Source organism: Chanodichthys erythropterus, chromosome 6, assembly GCF_024489055.1.
Source record: "Chanodichthys erythropterus isolate Z2021 chromosome 6, ASM2448905v1, whole genome shotgun sequence".
NCBI lineage: Eukaryota > Metazoa > Chordata > Actinopteri > Cypriniformes > Xenocyprididae > Chanodichthys > Chanodichthys erythropterus.
This window is the reverse complement of record NC_090226.1, coordinates 28,315,090-28,335,335: the sequence shown is the minus strand read 5'-3', so window position 1 is coordinate 28,335,335 and position 20,246 is coordinate 28,315,090. Positions and strand designations below refer to the sequence as shown.

Sequence of the window (20,246 nt, the reverse complement as noted above, 5' to 3'; positions counted from 1 at the left end):
CAGTGCTTGCTCTTTATTGGAATTAACGGTATATTAGGACATATAATTTGTGGTTGTCTAGAGCTTTCATTGGGTTGGATCTATCCAGATGCCCATTTCTATAGTCGCTGTGCTGGTGTGATCATCTTTGTCTCCTATTTGTGGTAACTGATTGTAGAAGGAACTGATTTCGTCTTTGTCGTTTTTGCTGGTCCTTTTCCTTTCTCAGACAGAAAAAAAAAAAGCTAAATATGGATGTGCATGATGTCTCAGCTACATATATCAGAGCCTTCTTGTTATATAATTTATATTTTGTAACCTGTATTTCTGTATGTGTTTTTAAAATACACACACATATATATATATATATATATATATATATATATATATATATATATATATATATATATATATTTAAATTCTGGTGTTTGTGACCTCAGTGCTAATGCAGTGTCATCAGTGTATCTGTCTATCATTTGGGGTTTTAAAGAAGGCTTGTCTACTGTTGTTCATAAAGTAAAAAAAAAAAAAAAAGGAGTATAAAATATGACACACATGACAGAAATATACAACTCAAAACACATTAACCTTGTAAAAAAAGAGCTCTGCTTTTGGTTCAGAAAAGCTGGATTCAAAAAAGCTGGATTTGCTGGGTTCTGAATGTCTCAAAGTCCTCTGGGATTGTATCTGCAAAAAAAAAAAAAAAAAAAAAAAAATACAACAGTTGATTTAATAATTCTCTCTTCAGAGACTGTGAATTTTGTATACTCATAAAAAACATATAAAACCTTAATAATAAGGGGAAAATGAATGACTCTGCACCTTTTTCCTTTTCTTTTTTTTTTTCAAGAAAGAAATATCTGCTGGATTTTGCAGAATGTATTTAAAGTATTCCAAGTGAAAGGATATTCATCGATAGTCCAATTGTAAATGGATCATGAAAAGTGGTCACCCAAAGAGGAATTATTGTGAAATTATGAATTACTTTCTGTCATAAATTTGGAATAACATGCTTCAATGAATCATTCTAAAAAAGACTGGAATGTATATAAATAAAAATAAATTTTTATTGTTAATATTATTATTATTTCATGATAACTTTAAAAATAGTAAAATATGTTAAACAGCTGGGAGAAACTCCTGTTGGTAGGTTTAAGTTTTTTCAAATGAGCAAGCAAGTGGTTGAGGATCTGTATAACTTAGTGAATGTTGGGATTTCAGATTATGTGTAGGCCTGACAGTAATACCTTTGAGTGAGTGTATACTTGTTTATTTTCTAATATATGCTAATATATTTTATCACAAGAACTGACCGTTGCATCTGTAGCGCAGATTGGCCCAGATGATGTTCTCCTGGGAGAAGCAGAAAACTCCCAGTCTGCCTCCTCTCATGGTTGTGTCAATAATAATTCCTGTGTCTGCCACCATCTGCTGACCTTCATAGAACCGAACCCTGCATCCAAGATATGCAGAGTATTTATTTGAACATGCATAGGACAATATTGCAAATAAATAACAGAAGGCTTTGTAAATTAAACATTGTCCAATCTGATTATACCTAATATAGCCTTCTTGGGGTCTGTGCTGCAGGAACCAGCGGTAAGAAGTCTTGTCTTTCCAGCCAACATTCCTGGAATCTTTCCACAAGAGTTTCACCTGGTTAGTTGAGTCACCTGTGTGCCAGAGTGAATTCCGCAAGTTTTCTCCAGGCCCTGTGTCTGATTTCACTGCCTACCAACAGAATAAAGAAAATTATACTATATTTTATCTAACCACTACAAGTTGTCGCTCTGTACTTACCTCTGCCACACTAGAGTTCTTACTAGGTCAAGAAAATATGATCATATAGCACCAATTTTATTATCTCTAGACTCAGGGTTAGCACCAACAAATCAACTAGTCGACTTTAATACTCGTCAAAATCATGCTTAAAGCATCATAGCATAGTCGCTGGTCATGGCACAACAGGATAAGAAATCTTTGAAGTCCACCTTTATGATCCATATCCAACAGTTAATGACAAATAAATGCATACTCTGAAAGCACTTCACAAGATATGTTTGATTATACCATCTGGATGCTCAATATTCATCGGGTGAATGCACAATTTATTGTATAGGTAAGTTAGTCGCTATTCTAAAATGCGTGGCTACATGCACACACACCGACAGTAGTGTGCAGATAGATTGCGTGCATACAGAATCATTATTATCAACACTGTTCTATGATTTATCAATAAAATAGCTTAGTTCTAGCATATATCTCTTAGTAACTATAACACACAGCTTCACTATACACAGTTTCACATTTACATATAATTAAATAGAGTAAAGTTATGCATATTTAGCATGCTGTCCGTGGGGAGGGCTCCGGGTTCGGAATTTTGGCCCGATCCCAGAGTACTCTGATTTGAACTTGAACACTGCATTTTTAGAACGCTGTGTTATGCGCGAGATGCTGCAAAAGATGCAAGACATGAGCGCAACGGTCATATACAAATCCGTCTAGTGCGTATTTACATGGAAGAACAATAGAAAAGGAAAGCATTGGAATGGAAAAACTGTGTGAACGGCCCCTTATTTGTTCATTAATGACGTCATCGACTAGTCAACGTCGACTCAACTTTAATCACAGAAATGTCGACTTTAAAAAACCTGAAGTCGTTCAACCCCTACTCTACACTGGTTACCTATTAAGTTCTGTATCAATTATAAAATGTTCCTACAGACCTATAAGGCCATAAATGGTTTAGCTCCTGTGTATTTAACCAATCTTCTATCGCCCTATAATCCTTCACGCTCTTTAAAATAACCAAACTCTGAACTTTTGGTAGTACCCAGGATATCTAAGTCCACTAAAGGAGGGAGAACGTTTTTACATTTGGCTCCTAAACTCTGGAATAGCCTTCCTGATAATGTTTGGGGCTCAGACTCACTCTCCCAGTTTAAATCTAGATTAAAGACATATTTTTGGCCAATATTGTATCTCATATTCTTGTACTCCAGTTATATCAGATCAAATGCACATGATTATCTTTGCCTAATGTTATCTGCTGCTATGCTAATTATTCTCCATTTGCTTTTTTTATTTTGACTAGAGAATACATCAGCTCCAGTTTGGATCCAGCCTCTTATGAAGACTTCAGATGCCTCAACACCTGTGGAGAGATGACCCCAACCTCTCTGCAAGGACTTCAGATGATGCAAAATCTGGATTAACATGCATGGTCATCCAGAAATGTCCAAATTTTGCTATATATCCTAATCATTGTTAACATGTATTCATTACTTCAATGAGCTCGTTGTTTCTGCCTTAAATTAATACATTGTTTGATAACTGTTGTATATATACATTTCTGAAATTACATAATTTGGACACAGTCACCTCTGTATTGTAATGTTGACATGCATTTTCTGTAAAGCTGCTTTGAAACTATATGTATTGTGAAAATACAAATAAATGTGAATTGAGTTGAATTGCACTTAAAGAAACCATATCACACCTTTAGTTGGATACCAGGCTCAGCTACAGCTCGGAAAGGGTTAGCTTGCCAGTAAATCTGCTCGACTTGTTTCCACATTACCACGTAGAAGCTTGAGCTGTCCTGATAGCCAAAGATAAAGCCTGCATAGTCATCATCTGTCTCAGTATTCACATGAAATGTCCCTTCGAAGTCTACACCATTAAATGCCGTGTAGCCTGTTGGAGTAACCAGAGGGGATAAGCTTGGAATCAACTTGACAGCACATTTACTATGCTGATTTTCCTTGTCATAGTTTCTTACCTACAGCGAGTCCAGGGTCACTGTTCATGGTCTGAACAATCTCTCTTCCCTGTAAAAAAGGATGAGCATTCCTTAGTAAGTTTACACTGTGAGAACTTTGACTGCCACCATCTATGAGGCAGAAAGGGGCAGACAGACCTGATTAAGCACCACCCAGTTTGGATCGATCTGTGCATCACCCTCTGGATCTAGAACTACAGTCTGATAGGTTCTGAAGTCGGTGAGAGTGACCTCAGCATTCTCAGGACAAACATCAATGTTGTCGCTAAATGTGTCATTGTCAAAGTCATTCTCACAAACATTTCCAATCCCATCACCTGCAAAACAAGAGTCAAAAAAATTATGCAGATGATTGTGATTTGACATACACATGACAAGCCAACAAGATCAGAAAATATCTGAAGATCCAACCCCAAGCAGGGTTGTAACCCGGCTGAAAAAAAATCCATTCTAGTCTAGGCCAGTTGCTGCCGAGTGTTGGTTTGTTGTTAAATTTGTTGATAAAGTCTTTTCAGTTAAACTAGTTAAAAGGTGCAATATATAAGATTTTTCGCAGTAAAATATCCAAAAACCACTAGGCCAGTGTTATATATTTTGTTCACTTGAGTACTTACAATATCCCAAATGTTTCCAACTATTTGTAAATCATGAGAAAATTGCAATTTCCGGTTTTATTTTGAAGAAACCATGGAAACACCAAAGACGCTTTAATGTATTACACGTTTTAATAGACAAGAGATCAACTGTTTGGTTACATTTATAGACAGAAAACTAATTATTGTTATATAGCTCAACACGTTTGTTTAAATCTAATTTTCTTGATTTTTTGCGAGTACCATGCTTTACCATGCCTCCGAGAAAAACACTATTTTGTGAAGTAGCTAACATAGCATAATCAGATGCAGCTTTATTTTTAGTAACAGTAATACAGAATTTTCTCCATCATACAATACGTTTTAAAATTAATTGCATGCCATTTATCAACACAAACCATCTAGTAAAATCGATCTGTCTTAATGCAGTGTGCAACAAGTGTCTCACAGCAGCTGCGGAGCGAACACAGAGTAACGTTCTAACATAATTTTCAACACACTCAAATGTATCTAATATGATATACAGAGCTGCGTTACCTCATACTCATAACCGGAAAAGCAGAAGTGGCGCTGGCGACTGTGGCATAATAAAAGTCCCGCTGCTCGTGAGGCGTGTGTTGCGTAATTACTCTAGCTGCCTTGTTTAGCTCCCACAACACTCGGTCCTGCTCTGCTTCATACTACAGTAACATTAATAATCACATCCATGAACATGATTTCTTCCCGAGTCCTATCCCAATTCTTTTGCACCATCCGTTGAGGTGAAGACCACATGTCCCAAGATTCCACACTCAAAAACTTGGCATCATCAAGCTACACCTTTGTTTTGAATAGGCCTCTAGCGACCTCTAGCGGACAGAAATCCTACATACTGCACCTTTAAGAAGGCTGGTGGGGACACCAGCATTCCATATTGGGAACCATCATCCAAAACACTGATTTTTTGAACAGGATATTATTTTATTCAGAATAATGGTATTAGTATAACAGTTTGGTGTAAAGTGAGGTTTCCAAGGTTTAAAACCTGACCATCAAAGTCCTCCTGCAGTGGGTTTGGAATCAGACGACAGTTGTCTGGACCAGGTGGAAGGAGATCAGGAATGCCATCATTGTCATCATCATCATCACATTCATCTCCAATGCCATCCTTGTCTGTGTCTAGCTGGGAGCTGTTGATAACTGCAGGACAGTTGTCTCGAGAGTCCTGATGTCCATCTCCATCACTGAGAATAGAGACCATAGCATTGGATTGAACATTCTGGTCATGGGTGTTACCAATGTGAATCAACAATAGAGGATATGCACGTGACATCACTGTCAACCGTTATGACTGTGGTCACGCCCATTAAGTGGCAAAAGACTGAGTGGCAGCATTGGTTTTCAGCGTGAATGCCGTAAAACGGAAAATCACATCCAAAACAGAAAAGGGCTTTGCGACTGACTGTACAAATAGATCCGACACAAAATCTGAGATATATTTTTACAGACTGCCGAAAGCTACAGAAAAAAGAAGCAAATTGGTCGCTGCAATTCACAGAAACAGCTAGACTCCAGGCAAAGAAATATGTTTTGCAGTTATAATTTTATGTCAAAATATTGGATTTTGGGGTAAAATCATACCCTCTACATTGTATTGTTATATATTGTGTTGACAACTCATCAATTAAATATTTAGCATCTTATATTCTGCATAATTGGGTGTTTTTAAAATAAACACGGACAAAAACTATACAAGTTTTAGGGCTAGACGATATGACGAAATATATAACATTAATATAAGTGATCACTCTGATTTAGACCTACCTATATTGTATTTATATAAAGCGTTCACAGGCAGATTTGCTTTATGTATTTCCCTGGCATCGAAATCAGGCACATATAAATGTCAGGAAACACGATTCCTGGCTGCACGTCAATACCCATGGATTAGGTTTCTGTGACATGTTATAAGGAACATTTTGAGCCCAACATTTAGTGTAATCGTTTGTTTTACTAACGTTTTCGCAGTTTCCCCTATTAAATCCAGTCATGCCGCAAGTTCTTTTGCCACTCAGTCCAGCTGAGGGAGCGCGTTCCAGCGGGAAAGTGATATCTTTGCATACCCTCTGTTGGAGTTTTGTAATACCTGTCTTTGTTGGTGTCACAAGGATCGCCAATTAAATCATTATCCACATCCATCTGTAGCAGAAAGAAGAAGAATCATGAGTTACATAGGCTCTTTTTATACCTCAATTTCTTGGATTTAGAGTTTGATTCCACCTTCATCACTCAGTGTCTTTTTTACATTGTACTTTTGAGTCTGGACAACCAGATCTCAAAGGTTTGCAAGACCACACCCGGACCACTTTTTTTTAACTGACTTGGGTGTGCACTCTAAAATCAAACTCTGACATCAAACCGTTATAGGTAAAAAGAGAAATTACAAGTGAGAAATTAAGTCAGACTTAGTGTAGGGTGTTAATCAGACCTGATCAGGGTTGCGGACATAGGGACAGCTGTCACAAGCATCACCAACATTATCACCATCTCTATCTTTCTGGTCACGGTTTGGCACCTTTTTGCAATTATCCTCATCATTTTTTATTCCTGGAAAGCAAATCTTCTCAGTTGGACCAATGCAGATGTTCATAGTAAGCCAATGAAAGAAACATCTAAAGTCTTACCATCCCCGTCAATGTCATCATCACATTCATCACCCTGACCATCACTATCTGTGTCCTTCTGGTCATTGTTTTTCATCAGACGGCAATTATCACAAGCGTCTCCATAATCATCCTGATCAATATTCTTCTGATTGACATTGGGGACGAGCACACAGTTGTCCTATCAAAGAAGTAAGCAGTAAGAAGGTCATGATAAGTTGTAGTTGGAGATTACAGCTCACCAAATCTTAGTGAGCTGCCTATCTAGACAACATTGGACATTTTCCCACTTTAAAGTATGTTTTAAAAGTTAAGCAGCAACCTTATAAGATAGCTTTTGAGCAAATTCTTAGGCAGCATCACACATATATTTACGAAGAAGGCAATCTAGGAATTCCTCTCAATGAGCTTTGTCTGTGATATGCATTTTAATGTAATCTTTTAAGTGTAATATTAGCTTAGCAACATGCTAACATCAAACTTTGTTGTAATCAATAGTGAGTCAAGTCTCCTTTCCATTTACATGCAGTTTTTTTGTACGCTGTGTGAAACTGTTGCCTATGTAGAATGTTCCCCAGACAGCAACATAGTGTGGCCCAGATCCGGCCCACATCTGGTACATGTGGATTACACACGGACCAGATGTGGGCCGGATCTGGGCCGACACTATGTTGCTGTCAAGGTCCAGTTCAGTTACTTGAATGACGTTTCATTTGGATTAGGATGCTTCCTTAGAAGGCAGCTGTCTATGCAGGCAGCAGACAGCAAGGTAGCTCATCAGGTATTAAAACAAAGCTTACATTTATCTAGTGATATTATAACACTGCAGTTAACCTCTTACCTCTGTGTTTAGGATCCCATCTCCATCTGCATCATCATCGCATGCATCACCGATGTTATCTTTGTCTGCATCTTCTTGGCCGGAGTTTGGAACGGTGAGGCAATTGTCCTAGAAAACCATTTTACTGAGATCTCACCACTGAGTTCTTCACTTTTTACTTTGATTTTACTTAATGCTTATTGCAATAAATGTTTATTCATGATTTTATTTTGTTTACCTTTGCACAGTTTCTTTCCACACATTCCAACTTTTCATCAGGAAAGCCATCAATATCAGTGTCTGTTCCACATAAGTATCCATTCCCAGCCCACCCAACTCCACACTAAAACAGATTATATCAGTTAGACCAGTCACATCTTTATAGGGGTTTGCATTTGTTGCAGGTGTGAAACATGATCGTTGACTTACTGCACATTCAATCTGTCCATCACGGTGAACAATGCATTCTGCGCTGGCATGGCAAGGATTGGGCTGACCATTACCACAAGCCCGCTCAGGTTTGCAGCCTTTCACCTGATCCCCAACAAAACCAGTCTTACAGCGACCACAACGGAAAGAGCCCTGTCATAAACACACAATGATTCATATAGACAAGGTGTGTAATATAAAGAACGATGATCCCACTGATCAATATAAATCCATTTCTCAAACTTTGTAGACCAGTGGTTATCAACTGGTTTGATTAGTTTATATGTTGTATTGTGGTGACCCAACACAATAGCTGTGACCCAATTCAGAGGTTGCATCCTTCAAAAGCTTCAAACTGAGCATTGTTAAATAGGACGATCTGACAGTGGATTGCTTTTGTCACCTAGCAGCTGTGACAGTTGCCATTGATGAGCACCGGTAATGTTTGTACTGGACTTCTTTGAAAGTTATATTCAACTGTCTGAAAACAAAAAAGGGTTCACAACTTGAACTATGTTGTTCCATTTATGTACATAATGGACATAAATTAACATAAATTATCTATAAAATTGTATCTTGGTAAAAATATGTCAATATCTTTTATGTCATTTGAACCAGTACTTAAAAAAAAAAAAAAAAAAAATTGTATCATTAGATATGCAAGTAAGCTGAAATCCAAGAGATCTTATTCAGAGCAGCACCATGACAGATATGAAACCAAGGTTGTGAGGGACAACCTTACAATTTTAAATGGCATCTGCTGTTTTTTCAGTGTACTGAAATTTCTTGAAAAGACAGTTTTGTAGAGTTTCGTCAACAGGACAATCCAAAGATATTAATTATCAGTACAACCCACTGAAGAGATGTATGTCTATCCCTCACAGCCTTGCTTTCATTCCTGTTAAAAATCAAAGATGGGTCTATACTTACATTTAAAAGTGTAATCCAGCATTTTCTTTCAAAAATTTTTAGTCATCCCTGGTGTGCAATGAATCTTGGTATAGGCTTAGTCGCACATATTTTGACATGATGCATATATTTTGACATGAATAAAAGGTAAGGGAAGTGTTTTTTTTTTTTTTCTTTTTATCAAATTTTTGCGCATGTCATATCTGTGACCCTTTACTGAAAACATTTTTAACCATTGTGCTTCATGTGGGCACATTAAATGATTCAAGTCAAACTATTCCTTAATGGTTCCTTGCCTCACCACATTAGTTGATACAATTTTTTTGTGTCAGATCAGGTAGAAGTTAGTAACTACTAGCAGAAGTCTCTTTTTACAGTGTATCAGACCAGAACCAATTTTTGGCCTGCAAACCACTGTTTTTGACACTGCTGTGCTGCTGAGACCAAAAGACCATAAAGCATCACTCACTGGTGTGTTGATGCAGTTGGAGTTCTCCACGCAGCCTGCATTTGAGTTCTCACACTCGTTATTGTCTGTGCAGACCTGCATATAAGAGTTTACATTTAATTTCAAACATTTTATCCATTGATTGCCTACATCTGAATAATTGAAATATTCTCATATAGAAATGATACCTGCTTATTGGCAGATGCATAGGCGAGTCCGACCCCCTGCACCTGGGGGCCTATGTACCCAGCTGGACAGGGGCCACAGCGAAAACCAGGTGATGTGTTAATGCATCTCACCCCCATGTGACATGGCATTACAGCACACTGTACACAAGAAACATTAGTGAAATACAATTGCACTTCAGGAAGAGGATGCCATTTGTAGTGGCATTGCAAATGAAAGTGAATCCCTTCATAAAGGGCCCCTTCCACAAGTCAGTTACTGAAGGGTACATACTACATGAGGAAGCAATTTTTACCATTTATGGTCATGTGACCCAGGGTGAAGAGTCTTTGCGATTAATTTAAAAACTAGATGGAAGAGTTTGAGTTAACATAAATAAAATAATTCAAGTTGTTGAGCAAATTCAAAATGCTCCCTTGAAAGGCACTTCGGGAAGGGGACATCATTCGAAAGGCAGATCCAAACAAAACCGAATAACTGAATACCTTCATGAAGGGCCCTTCCACAAGACTGTTAGTGAAGAGTATGTGCGATGGTCAATGTGAGGAAGTAATTTTAACAATTTTATCGTCCTTGCGATGTATTTTAAAGCTAGATGGCAGGAGAGTTTGAGATCATGAATAAATAGAATAATATAAGTTGTATGAGTTGTTTTGTTTTGTTTTGATATATTAAACACCTGTGTTATTTTAGTATTATATTCTTTAATATTTTGCATTTATTTATTTATTGAATTTTAGTTTTAGGTAAAGTTTACATTTTCTTATGTTTTTTTTTTTTTTTTTCATTTTATTAGTTACAGGTTTTTTATTGTCTGTATAGATTTTAGTTAATAATAGTTATTCATTTTTAGTTATTAATTGTTATTAATATAGTTAATTTTATTTCAGTTTTAGTTATTTTAGTACATCAAGATGAACTAAATGAAAAATGAGAAATAGTTGCTTTGATATCTAGCTGAAATTAATGAATTTCAGTTAGCATTTATTGTATTTTAAGTAACATTTTGTTTTAGTTAACTATAACCCTGTAAACACATATTTGTCATGCATTTCATATGAAACTTAGTTACATTGGTAAGAAATATGTTTAATAGTAGATACGGTAGGTAAAAATGACTACTTGCAGAGTCAAAAGAAGAAGAAGTTTTATAACGTTGAGAGCAGAGTGGGAACACACACATACACACAAACACACACACACACACAAATCACCAAGCATCCAAACTGCTACCTTTTAAGACACAATTTCCCTTTGGAGTGAGTAAGGATGGTCACTTCTGATTGGAATTCACACTAATTCAGCCCAAGCAGCCCACTCACCTCATCAACATCAGTACAGTGAGTTCCATTTCCTGTCATGCCCTCAGGGCACGGACCACACTTGATGCCACTGGGTGTCATAATGCATTCCACACCAGCGTGGCAAGGGTTGGGATCACATAAAGGCTGTGGATCTACTGTTCTCATGCCTACAAGGAGATAAGAAAGAAAGAATATCCGATATTTAGCAGTTAGAATCTCAATTATAAATCGGATGTAATAATAAGCTTAGAATTCCTCACCACAGGCTTCACACTCCATAACCGTGTTCTTCAGGAAAACAATTTCCTGTATCTATAAAACAAATAGTTCATATGTCAGTATTATTTAAGAACGTATAACTAAAATGTGATTGAACTTTTTAATAGGCAGGAATTGTTACAGTTGTACTGGTTTGAAGAGATGAGGCAGGTACGGATTTCCACAATACATAATACTTTAATCCAAGAGGCAAGAGGAACCAAACATACAACGTGAACATAACATTAAGACGGACGAGGAGTGAAGGGAGTGAGTGCAATATAAAGGGAGTGCAGATAATAGAGTCCAGGTGCAGGTGATCCGTGATGATGAGGAACTGACGAGGGAAGTGAGTGCAGGTGTGGAGAACAGGAGGATCATGGGAAATGGAGTCCAGGGGAACAAGGGATCTGTGACAGTACCTCCCCCTCCCGGTAGGCGCGTCCTCGCGCCGTAAATAGAATAACCGGGAGGGGGGGGCGGGCGCCCTGGAGACCTCATGCAGGTGCCGGGGGATGAGTGGACTGGAGTGGAGGTCTCCAGGGCGGATCCATGAGCCATGGCGGGTCAGGAGCCTTGGCAGGCCACGGCGGGTCAGGAGCCTTGGCAGGCCACGGCGGGTCAGGAGCCTTGGCAGGCCACGGCGGGTCAGGAGCCTTGGCAGGCCACGGCGGGTCAGGAGCCTTGGCAGGCCACGGCGGGTCAGGAGCCTTGGCAGGCCACGTCAGAGGCCCACCCACATGTGTGGCGCCCACATGTCCCCCACCCACGGGTACTTGGCCCCCCCCCAAAAAATACTTCGAGAGGTTAAGGATCATATAGAGGAGTCCAAGGAATAAAGTCAATGTGTGGGTGGAGGAGCATGGAGCTGGTTTGGCGGCGGAGACTGGAGAACTTGGCTCGGCGGCGGAGACTGGAGAACTTGGCTCGGCGGCGGAGACTGGAGAACTTGGCTCGGCGGCGGAGACTGGAGAACTTGGCTCGGCGGCGGAGACTGGAGAACTTGGCTCGGCGGCGGAGACTGGAGAACTTGGCTCGGCGGCGGAGACTGGAGAACTTGGCTCGGCGGCGGAGACTGGAGAACTTGGCTCGGCGGCGGAGACTGGAGAACTTGGCTCGGCGGCGGAGACTGGAGAACTTGGCTCGGCGGCGGAGACTGGAGAACTTGGCTCGGCGGCGGAGACTGGAGAACTTGGCTCGGCGGCGGAGACTGGAGAACTTGGCTCGGCGGCGGAGACTGGAGAACTTGGCTCGGCGGCGGAGACTGGAGAACTTGGCTCGGCGGCGGAGACTGGAGAACTTGGCTCGGCGGCGGAGACTGGAGAACTTGGCTCGGCGGCGGAGACTGGAGAACTTGGCTCGGCGGCGGCGGCTGGAGAACTTGGCTCGGCGGCGGAGGCTGGAGAACTTGGCTCGGCGGCGGAGGCTGGAGAACTTGGCTCGGCGGCGGAGGCTGGAGAACTTGGCTCGGCGGCGGCGGCTGGAGCTGTGGGCTCGGCGGCGGCGGCTGGAGCGGCGGGCTCGGCGGCGGCGGCTGGAGCGGCAGGCTCGGCGGCGGCGGCTGGAGCGGCAGGCTCGGCGGCGGCGGCTGGAGCGGCAGGCTCGGCGGCGGCGGCTGGAGCGGCAGGCGCGGCGGCGGCGGCTGGAGCGGCAGGCTCGGCGGCGGCGGCTGGAGCTGAGGGCTCGTAGGCGGCTGGAGCTGAGGGCTCGGCGGCGGCGGCTGGAGCTGAGGGCTCGTAGGCGGCGGCTGGAGCTGAGGGCTCGTAGGCGGCGGCTGGAGCTGAGGGCTCGTAGGCGGCGGCTGGAGCTGAGGGCTCGTAGGCGGCGGCTGGAGCTGAGGGCTCGTAGGCGGCGGCTGGAGCTGAGGGCTCGTAGGCGGCGGCTGGAGCTGAGGGCTCGTAGGCGGCGGCTGGAGCTGAGGGCTCGTAGGCGGCGGCTGGAGCTGAGGGCTCGTAGGCGGCGGCTGGAGCTGAGGGCTCGTAGGCGGCGGCTGGAGCTGAGGGCTCGTAGGCGGCGGCTGGAGCTGAGGGCTCGTAGGCGGCGGCTGGAGCTGAGGGCTCGTAGGCGGCGGCTGGAGCTGAGGGCTCGTTAAAAAAGTCAATAAGCCAGTCCAGATCTGGCGGCTCGCACAGGGTTGGAGCGGGCTCTGGAGATACAGGAGCGGGCTCTGGAGATACAGGAGCGGGCTCTGGAGATACAGGAGCGGGCTCTGGAGATACAGGAGCGGGCTCTGGAGATACAGGAGCGGGCTCTGGAGATACAGGAGCGGGCTCTGGAGAGACTGGAGCGGGCTCTGGAGAGACTGGAGCGGGCTCTGGAGAGACTGGAGCGGGCTCTGGAGAGACTGGAGCGGGCTCTGGAGAGACTGGAGCGGGCTCTGGAGAGACTGGAGCGGGCTCTGGAGAGACTGGAGCGGGCTCTGGAGAGACTGGAGCGGGCTCTGGAGAGACTGGAGCGGGCTCTGGAGAGACTGGAGCGGGCTCTGGAGATACTGGAGCGGGCTCTGGAGATACTGGAGCGGGCTCTGGAGATACTGGAGCGGGCTCTGGAGATACTGGAGCGGGCTCTGGAGATACTGGAGCGGGCTCTGGAGAGACTGGAGCGGGCTCTGGAGAGACTGGAGCGGGCTCTGGAGAGACTGGAGCGGGCTCTGGAGAGACTGGAGCGGGCTCTGGAGAGACTGGAGCGGGCTCTGGAGAGACTGGAGCGGGCTCTGGAGAGACTGGAGCGGGCTCTGGAGAGACTGGAGCGGGCTCTGGAGAGACTGGAGCGGGCTCTGGAGAGACTGGAGCGGGCTCTGGAAAGACTGGAGCGGGCTCTGGAAAGACTGGAGCGGGCTCTGGAAAGACTGGAGCGGGCTGCTTCCTCCTCCGCTGCTTTCTGGACCCAATTGAGGAGTGTGGGTCCAGCGTTGACCAGGAAATCAGTTCACTGGAGGGATATGCGGAGGGAGAGGCAGGCTGACCAACTGGCCTGGCCACCCGTGTTTCAGGAGAGACTGGACGAGATGAACACATATCCTGAACCTCATCACAATAGAAACTAGATCCGTTTAAATATAAAATTAGATTAATGGTTTCGTTCAGGGAAAAATAATCTTCAGGTTCATAAAAACGGATAGTGTTCTCGTCCAGTCCGTCCAGAAACAGGGTGATTAAACGTGCCTCAGACCAGTTAGTCAGAAAAGCTAGCTCTACGAACTCCTCCACATACCTCTCCAGTGAACGTCCAATCTGGAAGAGCCCGATAAGGCGATCGCCGGGTGACAGGGTGAGAGGCGTTGGAGGCGCAGGAGCCAGGGAGCTGGTCAAAGTCTCCATCTTCTTGTGGAAATCCAATGGTATAGGTCCGTCTTTCTGTTACAGTTGTACTGGTTTGAAGAGATGAGGCAGGTACGGATTTCCACAATACATAATACTTTAATCCAAGAGGCAAGAGGAACCAAACATACAACGTGAACATAACATTAAGACGGACGAGGAGTGAAGGGAGTGAGTGCAATATAAAGGGAGTGCAGATAATAGAGTCCAGGTGCAGGTGATCCGTGATGATGAGGAACTGACGAAGGAAGTGAGTGCAGGTGTGGAGAACAGGAGGATCATGGGAAATGGAGTCCAGGGGAACAAGGGATCTGTGACAGGAATGTTATGAAAATAATTTATGTATTGTTTCTATCACGAATTTCATATCTTTGTTCAAAATATTGCTTTTATTTTCTGTTATACCATTTGTATGTCCAGGAAAACATTGCTCTATGTGTGTTCAACAGCTCTGTGGTACATAGTAAAATCCCCAGAGTTAAATCAACTCTGTGCAGAGTACATATGGTCCCTCTCTAAATAGTGTTAAAGTAACACTGAAGCAGAGTTAAAGTTAATGAGATAATTAAGCAATTAATAAGGCTGTGACTGAAGTCATTTGTCGTTCTTGTGTTTCTCTTTTCTTTGGCGATTCTGCTTGTTAACAGCAGGTGTTCATCACTAATGTGCAATCATTAATTAATTAATTGCTTAATTATCTCATTAACTTTAACTCTGCTTCAGTGCTATTTTAACAGTATTTAGAGAGGGACCATATGTACTCTGAGCAGAGCTGATTGAACTCTGGAGATTTTGCTGTGTATACAAGGGATATACATTCCAACAAAGGAATTCCCTCCAAATATATCAGATATCAGCATTTACATCACGTTGTTTAACCTTACAGCATGCTGTCATGATACACTATATTGCCAAAAGTATTGAGACACCTCTCCAAATCATTGAATTCAGGTGTTCCAATCACTTCCATGGCCACAGGTGTATAAAATCAAGCACCTAGGCATGCAGACTGCTTCTACAAACATTTGTGAAAGAATGGGTCGCTTTCTGGCGCTCAGTGAATTCAAGCATGGTACTGTGATAGGTTGCCACCTGTGCAATAAGTCCATTTGTGAAATTTCCGCACTACTAAATATTCCACAGTCAACTGTGGAATATAAACACACTCCTAAACATTGTGGAAAGCCTTCCCAGAAGAGTTGAAACTGTTATAACTGCAAAGGGTGGGCCAACTCCATATTAATCCCTATTAAGAATGGTATGTCAGTAAAGTTCATGTGCACCATAAAGGCAGGCATCCCAAAACTTTTGGCAATATAGTGTATATTAAAAAAAAAGATTATGAGCCCATTTGATTTGATTTCTGAATTACCTGTTGCTTCAGTAGTTCTTTGATTTCAGCAAGCTCCTGGTTTGTGCCTTTAATCTGTTTGATAATCTCTCCATCTGTAGTAAACCATGTAAAATTACTAGAAAGGTGATTTAGCAACAAACCGATTTATCGAAAACAGTACTTCTCCCCCCCAATAAAATTATTCATTTACTCACCTTCATGTTCCAAACCAAGAATTTCATTAAACACTGTATTAAAAGATTAGTTCACTTTCAAATGAAAATCAGGCCAAGCTTTACTCACCCTCAAGCCATCCTAGGTGTATATGATTTTCTTCTTTCTGATGAACACAATCGGAGATATAATGATAAATATCCTGACGCATCCATGCTTTATAATGGCAGTGAATGGTGGTCACTATGAGCTGAAGAAAGTGTCTCCATCCACATCCATCCATCATAAACGTACTTCACATGGCTCCAGGGGGTTAATAAAGACCTTCTGAAGTGAAGTGATGCATTTGTGTAAAAAAAAATCCATATTTAACAAGTTATTAAGTAAAATATCTAGCTTCCGCCAGACCGCCTTCTTTATTCAGCGTACGAAGAAAGTGTAAAACTTTTGCAATTCAAAAAGCTTATGCTACATCCTGAAAAACTTAACTGACACAACGCCAGTTTACACTTTCTTCATACATAGAATACGGAAGGCGGTCTGGCAGAAGCTGGATATTTTACTTCGTAACTTGTTATGTTTGTGTTTTTTTTTTTTTACACAAACGCATCGCTTCGCTTTAGAAGGTCTTTATTTACACTCCGGAGCTGTGTGGAGTATGTTTATGATGGATGGATGTGGATGGAAACATTTTCTTCAGCTCATACTCATTTGGTTATGGCTTACTGCCATTATAAAGCGCGGATGTGTCAGGATATTTATTAATATAACTCCAGTTATGTTCATCAGAAACATATACACCTAGGATGGCTTTAGGGTAAGTAAACCTTTGGGTAATTTTCATTTGAAAGTGAACTAATCCTTTAAGTTTCATTCTGTTTACACACAGCTATCTAATATCTTACAATATAACATGAAACACTTTTATGATACTTTTATGGTTGAATATTATTATTATAATTTTTGAGCTCATTAGAGATTATGTTAAATGTCTTTCTTTTGCAGAATAATAACAGTCATACAGGTTTAGAATGACATGAGGGTGTGTAAAAGTTAATATTCATGTTTGGGTGATCTATCCCTTTAAAACTGTATCAACAGTAAACTATATAAGAACAACAGGACAGTTTCATGATTAATGCTTGTAAGGCCCCACTCAAAATATAATGACTTTTCCTGCAGGCCCTGTGGATGATTTTTCAGCATCTGACATTATAGCAGTCAGGAACTGCATTACAGTAATTTGCCAAGAACTACATCTGTGTCTCAAAACACACATTTTGAGTGTTTATGCTGTGAATAGCAAAGCCCAATCCATGTTTGTTGCCTTGGCCAGAGCTAACTGTGTTTAAGCATGACCAAAACATGTAATCCAAATATCATGAGTCATTTTGATTAATCTCACGAGTGAACATGTTGTTATGACAGCAGATAAACTGTTGCAGTTGTGATTTATGAGGCTGGATTTTAAGAGCAGCAACACTAGAATGATCAAATCAACCTGAGACCATTTCTTTTTCAGCTCCAGAGGTGGGATTAGGGTCCTAGTAAGGGGCTTCTGTCAGAGGTTCCCCTCCCCAGAGGGCAGTCAAGACAAACAGAAGGGAAGTGTGCTCTTTCCATTAGCGGTATCACTGTTTTCCATATGCATTCCAGGATTCCATAAGCTCAACTTATCAGTTATTCATCTTGACTGGTGTTGATCTTTCCATTCTTAGAATGAAAACGTTTTCAGCTGTATACCAAAACCCACCCACGTAATAGGTTCTCTTCTTACTTGGCAAACTGTATCTTTGCATAAACCTTTCTAAGAGCTTTGTAAAAATTGTAGAATAATGTTATTAATTTATGAGGGAGCAAACAGGACATTATTATATATAATCCATACAACATGGTTATGAATATACTCTCTGAAATAATCTTCCAGTGTATTTTAGATATTCCTCTACAAAGACTTTCACATTTCTGATTATATACAACATATAACAAAAATATGCATTTTATGTGGTAACACTTTAGTATAGGGAACACATATATAAACTATTAACTGTGATTTTTCCCACAATAAACTCCCAATTTACTGCTTATTAATAGTTAGTAAGGTAGTTGTTAAATTTAGGTATTGGGTAGGATTAAGAATGTAGAATAAGGTTATGCAGAATAAGGCATTAATATGTGCTTAATAAGTACTAATAAATAGCCAATATTCTAGTAATATGCATGCTAATAAGCAACTAGTTAAAAGACCCTAAAATAAAGTGTAACCTTTTATGCTCACCCCAGTAATGGAAGTTCATTGCTCAGAGATGTGTAAACCCTGTATATTTGAATGGGTTAGTCTTTCAATAACCTTTCACTCAAAGTGAATGCAGAAGTCAACTTACCTCTGGATATTCCTTGAGCAGAAACCAGAGCACTGTGCAGATAAAAGCTGCAGCTGAACAAGAGAGTCCACAGCATGCTCAGTGCCTATGTCTGAGGAGGGCAGCAGATCTGAGGTTCTGAGTGTGTCTGTGTCTCCTCTGCTTTTATACCACGTCTCTGACGTCATCTGTAGTCTGGTTGTTCACAGAACACACCTTTCATCCCATTCCAAGGTTCACATGTAAAGTCGGGAAAAAATACTTGGATTTGAGTCTCTCTCACACACACACACACACACACACACACACACACACACACACACACACACACACACACACACACACAAAACAAACGATCAAATGTTGGTTGTTAAAATATTCACTGTTTAAGCCACAAGACATAGACAATAAGTATGTTAACACAAACTTAGTATGAAAATAGCTTAAAGGGTTAGTTTACCCAAAAATGAAAATTCTGTCATTAATTACTTACCCTCATGTCGTTACACACCCATAAGACCTTCATTCATCTTCAGAACACAAATTAAGATATTTTTGATGAAATTCGATAGCTCAGTGAGGCCTCCATCTTTTTCAATGCCCAGAAAGGTACTAAAAACAATTTAAAACAGTTCATGTGACTACAGTGGTTCAACCTTAATATTATTACGCAACAAGAATACTTTTTGTGTGCCAAAAATAACAAAATAACGACTTTTCAACAATACCTAGTTATGGGCGATTTCAAAACACTGCTTCATGAAGCTTTGAAGCTTTACAAATCTTTTGTTTTGAATCAGTGGTTTGGAGCACGTATCAGACTGCCAAATTCACGTGAACTATTGAAGTTTCAAAACATTTATGACGTAACAAAGCCTCATTTACTGAAATCATGGGACTTTGGTGCTCTGAACCACTGAATCGAAACAAAAGATTCGTAAAGCTTCAAAGCTTCATGAAGCAGTGTGTTGAAATCACCCATCACTAGATATTGAGGAATAAAGTCATTATTTTGTTATTTTTGGCGCACAAAAAGTATTCTCGTCACTTTATAATATTAAAGTTGAACCACTGTAGTCACATGAACTGTTTTAAATATATTTTTAAGTAACTTTCTGGGCATTGAAAAAGGGAGTGTTATTGCTGTCAATGCAGGCCTCACTGAGCCATCTGATTTTTTTCAAAAATATCTGTGTATATATCTCTGTAAATATTTGTGTTCCGAAGATGAACAAAGGTCTTACAGGTGTGGAACAACATGAAGGTGAGTAATTAATGACAGAATTTTCATTTTGGGTGAACTAACCTTTAAAAAAAATTGTTGTGTATAGTTTCAGTCAATTTAACAACTTTGTTGCCATGACAACATAAAAATGACAAGCAAATTTACAGCTCAATTAGCTTAACCAGAATAATATAATTTAAATCTGGTTAAAAAAAAAAATGGAAAAACCTGCTTCATTATAATTTACACATTATAGAATAATAGTTATGATAATGATGATAATAATAATAATAACGAATAGAAATGCATATTATATTTCAGCTTTTTCAAAGTAGCAACTCTGTCTAGATTCCAGCTCTGCACAGTCCAGTCATTCTCTCAAACAGCTTCATGAGGTGCATCCTGGGATGCTTTTTAAACAACACTGAAGGAGTTTCCATGCTGAACACTTTTTGGCTGCTTCTCCTTTACTATTCAGA

At 41.0% G+C, this 20,246-nt stretch overlaps 1 protein-coding gene across 2 annotated transcripts; it reads right to left on the bottom strand.

Moving 5' to 3' along the window:
• Positions 1 to 504: 504 nt before the first annotated feature.
• Positions 505 to 18,639, bottom strand: comp (cartilage oligomeric matrix protein). Of its 2 annotated transcripts, none has more exons than XM_067387435.1 (19): positions 18,564 to 18,639; positions 16,045 to 16,118; positions 11,355 to 11,406; positions 11,113 to 11,261; positions 9,793 to 9,930; positions 9,626 to 9,700; positions 8,248 to 8,400; positions 8,057 to 8,161; positions 7,840 to 7,947; positions 7,020 to 7,179; positions 6,824 to 6,942; positions 6,482 to 6,534; positions 5,386 to 5,579; positions 3,902 to 4,080; positions 3,764 to 3,812; positions 3,482 to 3,678; positions 1,538 to 1,710; positions 1,293 to 1,432; positions 505 to 666 (listed from the first exon to the last, which is right to left on the bottom strand). In XM_067387435.1, exons 1-19 carry the CDS (start codon positions 18,637 to 18,639, stop codon positions 611 to 613), a joined length of 2,250 nt encoding a protein of 749 aa, XP_067243536.1. In that variant the 3' UTR covers positions 505 to 610. The 2 variants fall into 2 exon arrangements, with proteins under 2 accessions (XP_067243536.1, XP_067243537.1); XM_067387436.1 differs by having other exon boundaries at positions 11,358 to 11,406.
• Positions 18,640 to 20,246: the final 1,607 nt, after the last annotated feature.

Bases quoted from the DNA above. Each gene is read 5' to 3' on its own strand.
- comp (XM_067387435.1), bottom strand. From the start codon at position 18,639: ATGCTGTGGACTCTCTTGTTCAGCTGCAGCTTTTATCTGCACAGTGCT. The intron at 11,407-16,044 runs GTAATTCAGAAA...TTTGTTTTATAG, and splicing joins AAGAACTACTGAAGCAACAG to ATACAGGAAATTGTTTTCCT. The intron at 8,401-9,625 runs GTGAGTGATGCT...TGTTTATGACAG, and splicing joins CCAACTGCATCAACACACCA to GGCTCTTTCCGTTGTGGTCG.